Below are 14,342 nucleotides of genomic sequence, written 5' to 3'. Positions count from 1 at the left end.
CCTAGAACTTACTGCAAAAATGGAGAACAGAGGCAAGAAAGCAGAGAAAACAACCATTCCTTATCCTCCATGTTTTCCTTTACCCAGGCACAGACATAATGCTGCTCCTCAGGGTGTGTGGGGGGAGGAGGTGTGCACATCCCATGGGGGCAAGGAAGATGTATGGAGAGTGGTGGTGTTGGCATGACCTGAGGAAGGGTTAACCACCAAAGAACAGAAATTTGGACTCATTTCACAGAACGGAGCTGCAGCGTTATTGGAAACAAAAACTGCTTTCTGACAGCTTCCTCAAAACCTTCAAGAATGTTGGGAAAAAACCTCAGCAACACCCAAGCAATGCAGGTGCTGTTATTCCACCGGATTGCTTCAAAAATGAACTCTGCATGGAAGGAAGGGGAAGAAACCAGGAATGGAATTGTTTGGGATGGACAGAACCCCTGGGGGGGGGGGATCACGAAGAAGGGGAGAGGGTCAGCAGTGAGAGAGGAGAAGGAGCAGGCAGCAGAACAGAGCTGGAAATGCTTTGGTTCAAAAAGCAAAGAGGAGAACTTTGGGCAGAGAAATTTATGCTTTCTTACCTCCTGTTGAATTCTAATGAAATCTAATTGTATTCCAGACTCCAAGGGAAAAAAAAAAGAAAGAAAGGAGAAGAACAGTGTTAACCAGTGTACAGAGCTGGCCAAGCACTCAAACAAGGGTTCAGCACAAAGCAAACAGGGTATGGAAAAGCACGGGAAATCATGTCGTGCTGGCACGCAGGTCGGTGCAAGGCAGCCTATTGGGGCTTCTTTGGGGTGCAGGAGGGGACACTGAGTGGATCCAGGGGGTGGGAGGTGAGTGGGGCTGCAGGTTGGGGGAGGCACTGCGGTGCTGGGAGGAGCAGAGCGGTTTGCTTTTCTTTCCAGCAACGGGCAGAGGTTGTGAACAGGGAGGGTGCTGGGGAAGAGTGTGACTCACTGCAGGATTCGTGGTCTCACAGCTGAAAATTCTGTTCTGTCATCCTGACAAGCAAAATGCTCACATGTAATGGGGATGGTTGCTGCGAAGAGTAACAACCCCTGCAGCACAATGAACTCGTTCTTATCGAAACCAAACACAAAACCAAACAGCATTCAAAGCACAATACTGGGTTTGCGTGGCACAAGGCAGCACAGCCTTCATCAGCACCTTTAATTCCCCACTTTGATGCAGGAGCTCTGAGCGTGAGCCTGGTGTTTGGGAGCAATGCTGTGTGCTCGTAGGATCATTCCAGTTGGAAAAGCCCTCTCAGACCCCCAGCCCACATCTCTCAGTGCCACATCCCCTCTGTTCCGGAGCACCTCCAGGTTCTCCCCCCTCCCTGGGCAGGCTGTGTTGGTGCATCACCAGCTCTTTCAGAGAAGGAATTGTAGTGAGATTTGCTATTACCTGTGGTGTCTGAGGGACACCTCTCTCCTCCCCCTCCACACCGAGCCCTGTGACAGGACTCACCCACATCAATACCCTCTGCTCAACCCGTGTCACCCCCAGAGAACAACAGGTGGAGGCTGATGTCAGCGTCACCGCATCACACCCAGGTAACCCCAGCAACACCAACACAAACACACACCGGGATGCCGGTCAGGCTGGCTGCTGTGCTGCACCAGCTACACTGCAGTGCTCAAAAGAAACTCATATTCACAGCCAGCGTGTGGAAGCTCACACACCGTGAGCCCACGCTCCCCCGTAATCCGCTCCAGCTGTGGCCGTGTGTTTGAGGAAGCGTCTGGGACTCCTCTGCCACACGGGGCATCAGTTTTTCCAGACGGCTGAAAGTGCTGAGGCTCCTCATAGTGCCGTGATTCAGGCGACGTCTCTTGTGAAATCACCCTGGGATGGTGCCTGGCAAGGCAAACCCCGCTCTGACGTGGTGCGAGCACGGCGATATCTATAAAAGCCAGGGAGTGAGCCAAGGGAACGGCACACTGCTGCGGAGCACACACAGCACACGGTGATGGGGAAAGCCAGCACGGGCTGCTTTGTTCAGCAAATGTAAGTATTTTGGCTTTTAAATGGAGTGGAAGTGGAGCGGAGCCCATGGCAGTCAGGGCGGTCGGTGGTGCTTTGGGTGTTCTGTGTGTTCTCAGGCATGATTCCAAGAGGAGTTTTGGAACAAGTCTTTGCCTGAGAGCAGTGGCTATTTTTTACGTGCCTCGCAGGTTACAGCAACATAGAAAGGACAGAACAAGGACTGTGGAAGTCACTGTTCACTGGAATTTGTGAAGCACCCCAGGAGGACAATTTCAGTATGGATAAAAGACCAGTGCGGATGGAGATGTGCCATGGGCCAAGGCTTTGTCTGAAACAGTGCAAACAGAACCTACCCAAACAGCACTGCCCCCAAACAGCACTGGGTGATGTGGGACAGAACCATGAGGAGCTGTTGGAGAGCCCTGAGCTCACAGCTGGCAGGGTTTGGGCCGCACTGTGCCAGCGATGTCACCTGGCTCTGCTCCATTTACTGGAGCAGTGCATCCTGGCAGCACTTGGAGCAAGCACTGGGAGCTCTCCCAGCCCCAGGACTGCCTGATTTCTGCCAGGTTCTTCGGTTAGAAGGAGAAGCATTCCCACCCACAGCCAGCTGCTGAGAGATAAACACCCCAATGCCCAAGGCAAGGGAGGAAACGGAACCTTGTTCTGCTGCATTCTGGGTGGGAGCTGAAAGCACCAAATCACAGCACGTAAGGAGTAGACAGAGACAACCACAACAGCCCCATCTCCCAGGGCAGGAGGGATACCTTGGGCACATCTCAGATGGACAGTGGGAAGGCATCACCCTTTGGGAAACCGCAACTCTTTTCCAAAGCCCATTGCGACCCTATGTGGAATGCAGCATTAAGTAAAGCTTTCAGGAAGAGAAGATGTGAAAAACACTCCGAGTTCCTGAGCATCTGGTCTGGCTGCTTCTGAGCACAGCCCCCGGCTGCACCGGCTGCTCAGCATCCCTGGGCAGCACCCATCATTGGGAGGGGCCGTGGCTCATCACCGGACCCCAGGGTGAAGGACAGAACCCAGTGCTCAGGAGCTCAGTGTTGAAATGCTTCACCTGGCCGTGATGAAGATCTGCTGTAAATCCAGTCTGGAGGTCACTTTCCTTCAAACTTACATGGAGAAAAAAAAAAAAAAAGAAAAAAGATGGAGGAAATTCCTGAATGGACAGACAGATCAAAGCAGCCTGGTTTTATGACAAGCCTTCCTTCTGGTTCAGTTTATTTTCCTGTTAATGTTTATCTCCACATTCTCCAGAGGAGATGTAAAACCCCAGGTCAAGGAGCTGCACACTTCCCTCGCTCATTGAACCGCCCAAACCAGTTCTGATTTGTTTGCTGCCTTCCTTCTGGGAACCACGGCCTTGAATTCAGCCAAAGACCTCTGGCCAAACACATTGATCTCCTGCACGCAGCAGCCAGGTCACAGGGACTTTGCATCACGCAAGAATTTATGGTCAGAAAAGCATCCTTAACGTACCTGATGATCTTAGAGGTCTTTCCCAACCTTAATGATTCCAGCAGCCAGCCCAACAAGGAGGAACTTCCTTGAGTAACAGAACAAAGCAGAGCTCAGCTACATGTAACACAGTTTGGTTTTCCTCCACCACCAGCCAGAAGGACAAGCTTCCACACTGCAGGTTGGGAGGGCTTGTTCCAACAGCAGATCCTCATTCCAGCAATGCTTTTTATCCAAGTGGTCAAACCAACGCTCAGTGACCAACCCTCCTCTTCACCTTCCATCAGCAGTGAGGCAATGCCACATCTTGGCAGGTTAGTGGACTGTAAAGGACTGAGCTGGCAGAGACCCTTGTGTTAATGGAAAGAGCCCTGAACTACAGAGAAATGTTGCTTTTGACAGAAAACACAGATTTTTTTTCTAGTTAAATGTGGAAAATGAGGGTAAGATGAACCCATCCCAATTCAGCCACAGTACAGCTGAGTTTTTCCTACCTCTTCACAAAGGATTCCCCCAGGTTGGCTCAGGTACATAAAAGAGGAGAAAAGGTGCTCATGGATCTTGGATGAGTCAACCTGGATGAGCAACTGAGCCTCAAGAAGCAACAGGAATCCCATCCTTACAGATGCTGGCTCATGTAGTGCCTTTCTCAGGAATTGCACAGAATTATCACTTTGGCATTGTCTCATGCAAACTAAAATCAGGCAGGAACCACAGCAGCCACCCAGTCCTGCTGGGTAACTGCAGGAAAAGCCTTGCATGCAGTCCAAGCCCCAGGGCGCTCCTGCCAGGGGGAGCAGCAATGCCATTTCCTTCGTCTGTGATCTTAATTGACATCAGGGCAGTTTGACAAATGAGCATCTCTTCTAATCCAGGCTGTGCAATGCTGACTCCTTCCACTCTGAACCACATTTTAGCTTTCTTTCATCGCCTTCAATCCACATCAAACACTGCCAGCAGTCGATACCTTTCTCAAACTGCTGGCCTCACAAATGGTTACAGCATTCTTGCTCATGTGTTACAGCAGACTTCATAAGCTAACTCAATAAGCGTGAGCTCTGTTCCTTATTCTGCAGATCCTCCTCTGATACATCATTCCTACAATTTCTGATAATTAGCCTCTCATTTTTCCACCCCTCTAGGCATGACTTAATTGTAGCTCTTCCTAGCCTGCACTGCCTAGCTTACTCCTTTGTATGATGCCTCATAAACAATGTTGGAAGTCTTAACAAAATCCAAGATGAATATATCTTGAATTTTATATAGGTACTTAAATAGAAGACTCTTGCTGACTGCTTTCTCCCCCCAGGCTCTATCACCCTGCTAGAGGAGGGAGCTCAGCCAACTCAGTATGCTTCACCTGTGAGGAATCCCCCTTGTGTTTCCTTGTCTCCACTCCATCACTCAGATGACGTTTGGTTACTTCAGCAGTTTGCTGGGAAGGAGCCCCTCTTGCTCCTCTCTCAGGGCAGGGCCTGCTTCTCTTCTCCAAGTTTTCTGGAGCTTTTCCCGTTTGTCTTTAAGGACTTCTCAGTGATAACCATGAATATCTCTGAAATTGCTTCATCCAGTTTCAAAGGCAATGGATTCTTCACTGCCAGACTGTTGGCTCACTATGGCAAGCTAGAAAAAAAAAAAAAACTTGCATAATGGAAGTAGCACCATTCTGACCTTGGTTTCCCAGTATTTGCCTGGAGTCATTACAGTTCCTTGCATTAATTACGAGAAGATGCTAGGATCCCCTGGGTTTGCAGGCCATTTCTTTCATAATTGATGCACTTTGAGGATTTCATGTACTGAATGACTGCAATTCTGGGTAACAACCAATGCCACAGCAGTGCTGCAGTGAGCACGGAGTCTGTACAAGCACGTAACATTTGTCTGGAACGTATCCCACCAGTCTTACACGTAACCACCTTCTTTATATGCATTCCAGGTGTTCTTCCCTAGCTGGCATTTCCAGGGAGAGAGACCACATGAAGGATTTCAGAAGATACCTGGTGCTTAAGTACATCCAGTACCTCGTCCTGTCATCTTCCAACGCCATCAGCACCCTGCTGGGTGTGCTGGGCAGTGGGTACGTGATGCTCATCCTGCAGTCCTCCAGAGTTTCCTCCAAATCCACTGCAGTTTTCATCTCCAGCCTAGCAAAAGCAGACCTCCTCATTTCTGTGAGTGCTGTTGCTGAGCTGTTCCTGTGGACCTCCAGCATTGCTGTCCCACGCACAGCATTCACACCAGCACTGCTGCAGAACCTCCTGGTGGCCAACACACACATCAGCGCCCTGCTGCTCAGCTGCGTGGCCGTGGAGGCATACCTCATCACCTTCTTCCCCATGGAGTCCCGCAGCCTGCGGACAGTGAGAAATGCCAGGCTGACCTCCAGGGCCATCTGGCTGCTGGTTGCTGCCGAGTGCATCCTGCTGCAGGTTGATGATGTCCTGAAGGCCAGCAGCACTTCTCCATCCTACAGCCCCACTCTCTGGTTGCTCCCCCTCTCCAGCGGGGCTGCAGCCCTCCTCAGAGCCCTCAGCTACCTCCTAGGCATCCTTCTCAGGATTGTCAATGTCTACATCTACTACAAAATTTTCTTCAGCGTGTCCAACAGATCTGCAACGAGAACAAAGTAGTGGGCACGTCAATACCAGGCAGAAGACCCTCCAACACAAATGGTTTGAAAGCCTTCCAACAACCAGGAAGCCAGGGCTCATGTTTGGAAGCACAAATCTGTCCTGTTTCGTGATGCTGTTGGCTTGGTGATGATCGTGGGGGCCTGAGGAGACCTGGAACCCATAGGTTGTCCTATGGAGTAACACCATCCCACAGCGGGTGTTCTCAGTCTGGAGTCTGTTTGCTCTGCAGGTAAAACAAATGACATTTCATGAAGGACAGTGAGAAGTGAAGCAATCAAAATATATTTATATAAAAAAAAAATGATGCTTAGAGGCTTACTCAGGGATGCATTGAGCCAAGAGCTGTATAATTGGATACTAAATCCATTATTTATGTCCTGCAATCTCTAACTCAGGTTAAGCATGAGGCTCAGCAGTAGGATCAGGAGACAAGGGGAGTTTGAGAGAGGAAACTACCTTGGTGTGTTCTGCAATCTGTGTTCATTCACAGCCCTTGCTACCTCCCCAGATCTCTGCTTCCACATCAGAAACCAAGCAGAGGTGATGCCAATGGCGTGGCTGGGTCTAAGCAATGAAAGCACCAAGCTCTTACCTCAGCTGCTACAATCCTTTACAACAATCCAATCCTTTGGCTGCAGTGATAGACTTAAAACAAACAAACAAACAATGGATATGGTTATGATAAAAAGAAAATCACAGAGGCTTCAGCCTAAGTGCCATTACAACCAATACCAGTGGTGTCAGAGGCACTGCATGCAGGGATGGGGACAAGAGAGGGCCAGAAGCACACAGAGGGTTCATGGCAAAACAGGGCAGCCCCAAACCACATTGCTTACTGAGCTTTGCTGCGATGCCATCGGTTCGGATGTTGCCTAACAAAGCTGATCCCTTCCGCAGGGAGGAGGAAATAACCTGCTGTACTGTGGTGTGCCCTAGTTTTGGGAGCTTAAACAGAAACGAAACCTAAAGTGCTGTAATCAATAAACCTTTGTTAAAGCACACACGCTGTTAGAAATGTGCATTCTTTCTGAGGATCCTCCACCGCTGTGCTTTCAGCAGCTCCTCCCTCAGCCCATGCCCCACTGCAAGCAGATCAGAGCTTTGCTACAAAAGGCCCACAGAACTTTAAGTCCCAAACCCTCCACCTGGCAGCAGCATTATGAGCCTGATTTCTGTGACAGGTGCTCTGCCCTCAGACCAACCATCTTTTCCTTAAGAAAGTGGTGAAAACAACTACTGAGCACAATGGGGCTTAGACAGCACCCAAAAGCAGGCAGCCTGTAGCAAAACACAGCAGGAATTCACTTACAGCTGGAAGCTGGGCTCTTAAGACCAAACTACGTGTGCAACTTCTTGTGCTCTTGCCCAGGAAACACAGAGCTGTAGCAGCACTATTCCTGCAGCAGCTGTAGAGCAGCATGGCTTTCTTCCCAGGAAACCACACTGCCTGCTTTGCTTTCCCACCAGCTCAGTTCTGTGGCTCTTGGAGTCTGCGTGCTTCATTTCTTGCTTTATCTTAAAGGCTTTAAGCCTGGATGTAATTATTAATAAAATGATTACCATGGGTTCATCCTCTGGGTGTCTACCCAGTGTCTGACAAACTGAGTGCCAGTCGTGGCAGCATTTCAATGAAACCCAAAAGGCTGCGGCAACAAAAAACAAGGAAGCAGCACAAGAGGATGTTGTTGCATTTTGGAGATGGAGACTTCATAATTGTGCTGAGACGCCAGCAAGTCCACGCTGCTCAAAGGCTGCCCTGGGCATCCGCTGCTCTCTGCTGTGGCAGGGACAGGTTGGCACCTGGTAGCCTTAGAAAACAGAACTAAATGGAAATACAGTGGGGTCTTCGGCTCAGTACAGGGCACTTAATGCTCCTGAACACAGTGAGATTCAGGGCTGCCCACCACTGGCATCCCTTGCTGCATTTCAGACCCTCTGCTGGACTGCACACTGCTCAGTATTCCAATGTTCTCATAGATTTTGTTACACCATCATTTTGTAATGGGAAATTTGGACAGCAACCTCCCTTCGGGGGCAGGATGCTTCCCATGCCTCTTCTCATGCTTCTTCCTTTTGCATGCGAGGCACCCGGCTGTGAGCTTAGCCCTACGCCTCACACAGTGCACCTCCACCAGCACAGCACAGCCTGCTTGTCCCAAGAATTGACATTCTGACATTCAGAAACACCAAGGATACACATGCTTTGGAAAAGCAAAGCGTCAAACAAGACCTCCCTCCAAAGAGCACGCAGAGAGCTGAGGATCTCAGCACAGTTCTCCTCCCTCCCGAGTTACTCATTCCCATGTTGTGAATGATCCAGAGACTGTCAGCATGGATGTTAGGCGATGCTAACGCTGCTGCTCTTCCCTGCAGGATCAAAGGGCTCAGTGGTGGTTTCTGTCACAGCTCCAGCATGACTGAGCATGGTGTGTACCCCAGAATATCACCTTGGGTGCTCCTTCAGGGAGGCTTTCGGTCACTGAGCAGTTACTCCTGGACACTTGTCTGAAAATAAGCATAACACCAGGTTATCTCTGCCAGAGCCAAAGCGATGCCGCCCTGCTGCCTGCTCTTGTGCACTTTAGCAAGCAATGAACTCTTCTGTGATGTTTCCTGTCTGAGACCTGAGCATATACACACAGAAACAAGTCATCCCATGGCTCCGAAATCTCCTTGCGCTGTCTGCTAATGACACATTTCCCTGAAAGGCAAATTAATCTCTCAAAGAGGCTCCAACAGATGAAATACAAACCAAAGTAAAATGCAAAAGCTGAGGGACCATCATCCCTCTGCAGAAGTAACCACAGCCCCATAAGAGCGGCTGCTGCCGGCGCTCTGATTGCGATGGCTCTGCCCTGATGGGTTTGCAGGAAGAGCCACCATCACAGCCCGTGGGCTTTTCTGAAGTCAGAGAATTGATCAGCTCTCATTTCAGCGCCTGCAGGACACACTGGGAGCAGAGCATGCCACAGATGTGCATCTCCTGCCCTACATTCGCACAGCAGAGGGTAAATCCACGCCGCCGCAGCCCCCATCTCCTCCACCACTGATCACCTCCTCGAGCACAGAGGAAACAAACCTTACACAGGATGATAGAACTGATAATATAAAGTGTTTCCTTTCCCCTGTCAGCAGAGAGCCCCCAGGGGGCTCAGCAATCCCAGGGCCTTACACAGGGTCAGCACAATTTGGCAGCTTGGGGAGAGGAGCCCCTTTTCCTACTATGGAAGGCTGTTTTCCTGCACTCCCACAGATACTGGGCTGAAGCAGAGGGGGATGCTCCACAGGAAAGCTCTGTCCCTGGGGCAGCACCTTAAGCCCCAGAGCAAATCAGCAGGAACTGCATTTGGGAATCATCAGGCAGCTCTCTGGTTGATGACAGCTGCAGCACTGCCTGTGTTTGCATCCTGACATGAGATTTCAAAACCATTGCAGGAAAGGGGATTTCTCCACGGCCTTGCCAATATATGTGGTTTTTTTTGGTTTGTTTTTCTTTTGTGCTTGAAGAGTGACTCCCTTCATGGTGTGGGCTGACGAGCTGCTCATTCACAGGGCTGTGGCCACGAGGTCAGGCTGATCTTTGCACCAGCTCTGTGTTTGTCAAGAGCTCAGGGCTATTTCTGCAGTGAAATCAGCACACAGCCTTGCGTTCATTGGCACTGCAGTCGCCATAGAATCACAGAATGGTTTGACTTAGAAAGGACATTTAAGGGCCACCTGGTCCCATTCCTTACAACCAACAGGGACCCCCCCCCCCCCCCAGCTCCATCAGGTGCTCAGAGCTCCTCCAGCCTGAGCTCAGGTGTCCCCACCTGTGTGGGACAATGTGTGCCCCTGCCTCACCGCCCTATGGAAGGGTGGTAGGGACAAAGGGCAGAACACAGCCCAGCACCTTGCTGGCAGCTGCAGGCAGGCACTGAGACAGCCACCAGAACTTCCATTTGCATTTGGTGTGCTTTGGCACCAAATACTCGAAGCCAGCACCTTGGCACCCAACCTAGAATCCTCCCACAGCTCTAAAAAGAATTAGCATTGCAGTGCTTTTAAGGGTTTTCCAAGCTCTCATTTTTGAGCACCTGCCAAGCAGCAAAGCACACATCAGCCCCACTACAGGGTAGGGTTGTGAAATCCCTGGGGAGCCCATAGCTGTCTGCTGCTGAAGTTGGGAGGCCTGGAGCCAGCAGTAGATAAGCAACTCCAGCATACAGCTCCAAGAGAGCAAGGGAGGATCCAGCAGGGCAGGGAGCACAGCTGCACTGAGGAGCACAGGGACAGCAGCTGACAGATGTGGGCAATTTGGGGCTCTAAGCGCAGGCTGAGTGGGAACTGCATTGCTGTGATCACACTGTGCCAAGCAGCAAGTCAGAATGAAAGGAAATTTGGAATAGACACAGAATGGTGCACAGAGGGAGATTTCCAGGTCGTGGGAAGGGCTGAAACAGCGCTGCTAAAATACACTGCCACAGATAAGGAGAGTGTATTCCTCACTTAGTAATTATAGCAGCAACTCAGCCTCTCTCATGCCTTCACCCTTGCAAAGGAAGTTTTGCTGGCAGCCTGAGGAGCCATTTCTGAGAAGGAGTCAGACAGGGAAGTGCTGCACCACACAGAGGTCATCCATCAGAGATCTGATTTCTCAAGCACTGATGACACAAGCGAAGGACTTGAATTCAGGCCTCGCATGACCCACAGCATCGAATCAAACCCAAAGGCTTTTGCTCCCTGTAGTAAATTATGTTGCCAGGAAACATGGAGTTATCTTGGCACATTTTGACACCAGTGCTTAAAAACCTCTAGAAAATGATCGCTTATCTTCCTTGTAATGGATGCTGGCTCAATCTCCTTTAATTCACAGAATTCCTCCCAAATCACATTAAAAATAGCCTGATGGTGCTAGCAGTGAGAGCCCACCGTGCCTACCTCTGCCTGTCCTGCACTGTGCATCTCTTCAAGTGCTGTTCCTCTCAGTATCTGGTGCTCTCTGCTGGAAAAGCAAAGCTTGGGGCAGAGGGGAGAAAACAGCCCTGCTTTGCTGCTGTGCAGCCACAGCCTGGAACTCAGCAAGGAGAGCAGAGTAACAAAAGTCCAAGGTTATGGTGAGCGAGGGTGTGCTCAATGTGGGCACAAAAACAAAGGAAAAAAATAAAGCTACTTACCCTTAGAAGGCCTCAGGTATGCAGGGATCTCCAGCAAAATATCCTCATTGCCACTGCCAACCCTTAAATGAGGGCTGGGAAGGGGTGGATGCACCTGAGCTCACCCTGCCTTCCCACCAGGTGTTCCATCACTGCTTCAGGCCCTGACTTAGCATTTCTGCTTCTTGGATTTGCATTCTGATTTTTACTTCCAATTCCCCGATAAGAAAAGCAGAAGTAGGGAAGCACTGCATCCATCTGGGTTGCACACTGACCAGTCCTGGCTGTGCCCAAAGCACTCTGCTGCTGCTCCAGGGCTTTGCGCAGCTCTGAGAAACCACAGCTGTCACATCCCACACACTGAGGGCTTCTCTGCAATGCCAGGATGAACTGCCTGCCCTGTGCTCAGCTGGGGGGTGCCTGGCCTGACTGGTGGTAAGAAATCACTGGGACAAGTGAGCATGGCACAGCGGTGGCTGTGGTGGAAGCAGTGCGGATGTGTGTACCCAAAAACCCCACCTAAATGCAGGGCAGAGAAAGCCCTCCCAGGTAGCACTGGGATGGAAAGAACCGAATGCTTCTCCCCAAACCCTGCAAGCAGTAAAGCACTGCTACTCATTGCATTTAAACCCAAGAATCACACAGGGAACAGAGGAGGGGCACAGCAGCACAGAAAACATCTGGAGAAGCAAGTTTTTTTTTTAGTAAAGCCATGAAAAACATGCTTTTTGGAAGAGCTGCGTCACATACATCTCCATAATGCAGCAGTGTTTGGTGAGAGCATTGCAAAAGCAGAAGAGGGTCAGTTTGTACCCTGCAAAGGGCTCCTAAATGCAACAGGTTGTTCCTTCTGGTTGCTCCTGAGGGGCAGCAGGAAGGCTCTGCTTGGCAATAGCTGTGCCTGACAGCAGCAGCCAGGCACTGAGGGCATCACTTTGGGGGATGGTGGGGTGACACAGCCCCCAGGTGTCACTGCTTGTTGGCTGGGGGCTGCCTGCACGCCTCCCGAGGGAGGGGAGGTTGGGATGAGCCACCTACGGAGCGGCTTAGAGCTTGGAAAGTGTGAATACGTCTGGAAATGAGAAGCAGAAGTTGCATCCTTAAAAAAAAAAAATAAAAATCACACACACACACAAAAACAACCCCAGACTGCAGCTGCCGACAGCTCTGAGTGAACACAGCCGGGGACAGAGTGCCCTCTGCTGCTGCGCTTCGTGGCGCTCAGCTCGGTGCCATAGGAAACACAGAGCTTCAGTGGGGAGAAAGGAAGGAAAGCCTCCCTTTGCCTTGCCCCAGACTAATACCTCCTGTTTCACGTGGGTCGCTCCCAAAGTAATGCCTCCTGCTTACTGCCATGGAAGCTGGTCATACAGAGAGCTTTATGACACTTTTTTTATAGACGGAGGATATCCTTGGCTATGAAACACTGACTTCCAACGCGGTCACTGCCATCAGCTCTGCATTTTCACCAGCCATGAGCAAAGGCTTGCATGGCATGCACGTACAGATCTGCACCGGCAGAGGTGACCACTGTTCCATGGCTGCTGTGGTGGTGTCATTGCCAGGGAGACGATGCCCACATCACCCACCTTTCATTGGCCCCAGCAGATGGAAGTCTGAATGCACCAAACCCGGGCTGTGCAGTGGGAGTGCTTGGACAGTCCAACCAGGACAGGCAAGACTCTTCACGTGAGTTGTTACGTGACCTTAATCACTTTGGTGCAGGATTAGCAGCTGCAGCAGAGGCTGCATGGTATTTAGGGGAGGAAGGACAGCCAGCCATCACACCTCCCTCCACCCTACTTTTCAGACCCTCTTTCTCCAGGCATTTCTCAGTCAGACAGCCAGAATCTCTGCTTAATGCCTCGCTCCACTTTTACCTTCCCTGACCATAAAGCCAACGCCAGGGGCCCTCTGCTGGGCAACGCTATTTCCTCAGCCCACGGTGCTCCCTGACGGCTGGCATCTGCCACAGCCACACACCCAGGATTTACAACACCCAACACCAGAGATGTGACGGACTGCACAGCTCAATTCTTACTTTATTTCCTCCCCTAAAATCAGGCCGGACAGACAGCCAGACCAGAAGCATCTGTTTCTCTTTTCGATGTCAGCAGCGCCAATAAGAAGCATCTGCAATGTTTTGATTTCACACACACATTGTTTTTGGCTTTCCCTCGAGGATGGAGCTCAGTGTGGCTGTGACCCAACGCCGGGCACAAAGCACTCTGTTTGCAGGGCCGTAGGGAAGTGCTTGCTTTGCAGGAGGCACAATTCACCCCATGCAGCTCCTGCAGGGTGAGGGCTGGGTGCTGCACCCCACTGCCATCCATCGCACCCCAGCTGGGATGCGCCACACACAGCAGTAAGCTCACACTCGTTGCCACAGTGGGGAGCCAGCATCCTTCACAAGAGCTGCCTGCCTGCCTGTTCTGCAGCTCCTTTTTCTTTTCTTTCTTTCTTGAAGGAGAAGAAGAGGAATATCTGACAGCTTTGGCAGGGCAGCGGGGCTGGCTCGCCTTCTTTTCCCAAAGAACATTGTTAATGAGACAAGCTGTGGCCCTGAGAATGCAGAAAACATGCATTTTTCTTGTAAACACAGCAGCACAGTGGTTAGCTGGAATTCACCCCAGAGCAGAGAGCAAGCCTCGGGTTCAGAGGTCATGCTATAAGCAAATACTTCAGTGCAGTTTACATTTTCAGACCTGCAAACATGCAGCAACAAATTAGATTTTCCTGTGTCTACTGAAGCAAAGCACAGATGCGGCCCTGGCAGACCCCAGCCCTGGGATTGGGACGTCTGGTGCTGCCCCACAGACCCCACCCAGCCCACACTCTGCATTTTCCTCCTTGTAAAGCCATTTTGAATCATACAATCCTAGAACCCTTCATGGAGGTTGGAAAAGACCACTGAAGATCATCTGTGGGGCATCTGGGATCTCTGGTGGGGCTGGAAGGGTGGGGGATGCTTTGGGATACCCCCAGCTGTGGGGCTCAGTGTTGTTATTTTATATGAGAAAGCACAGATGTGCTGTTAGGTGGCTGAAACAAGATGCAAGAGAGGTTCAGACACAGCAATATGGAAACACTGCACCAGGGAGAGATGTTA

The 14,342-nt window shown here is 50.7% G+C and overlaps 1 protein-coding gene and 1 long non-coding RNA gene across 3 annotated transcripts; one reads left to right on the top strand and one right to left on the bottom strand.

Annotated features, from left to right (window-relative positions):
• Positions 1 to 1,843: 1,843 nt before the first annotated feature.
• LOC122188308 lies at positions 1,844 to 11,279 on the bottom strand. 2 transcript variants are annotated; one of them, XR_006181547.1, is made up of 4 exons: positions 11,255 to 11,279; positions 11,019 to 11,079; positions 8,546 to 8,603; positions 1,844 to 6,321 (listed from the first exon to the last, which is right to left on the bottom strand). It is a non-coding gene; the product is annotated as an uncharacterized LOC122188308 (long non-coding RNA). The 2 variants fall into 2 exon arrangements; XR_006181546.1 differs by lacking the exon at positions 11,255 to 11,279 and having other exon boundaries at positions 11,019 to 11,144.
• On the top strand, positions 1,923 to 7,078 carry LOC122188307 (lysophosphatidic acid receptor 4-like). Its single transcript, XM_042886484.1, has 2 exons — positions 1,923 to 2,010; positions 5,402 to 7,078. The coding sequence occupies exons 1-2, from the start codon at positions 1,973 to 1,975 to the stop codon at positions 6,093 to 6,095; spliced, it is 732 nt and encodes a 243-aa protein (XP_042742418.1). The 5' UTR covers positions 1,923 to 1,972; the 3' UTR covers positions 6,096 to 7,078.
• Positions 11,280 to 14,342: the final 3,063 nt, after the last annotated feature.

The sequence above is a fragment of the Lagopus leucura genome, unplaced genomic scaffold, assembly GCF_019238085.1.
Source record: "Lagopus leucura isolate 7727_CA_CO unplaced genomic scaffold, USGS_WTPT01 Super-Scaffold_100057, whole genome shotgun sequence".
NCBI classification, from domain to species: domain Eukaryota; kingdom Metazoa; phylum Chordata; class Aves; order Galliformes; family Phasianidae; genus Lagopus; species Lagopus leucura.
The sequence above is the reverse complement of the archived record's forward strand: the minus strand, read 5'-3'. Positions and strand labels throughout refer to the sequence as shown.

Excerpts from the sequence above, each read along its gene's own strand:
- LOC122188307 (XM_042886484.1), top strand. The coding sequence starts at position 1,973 with ATGGGGAAAGCCAGCACGGGCTGCTTTGTTCAGCAAAT. Across the intron at positions 2,011-5,401 it reads GGCTGCTTTGTTCAGCAAAT|GTGTTCTTCCCTAGCTGGCA; the intron begins GTAAGTATTTTG and ends TATGCATTCCAG.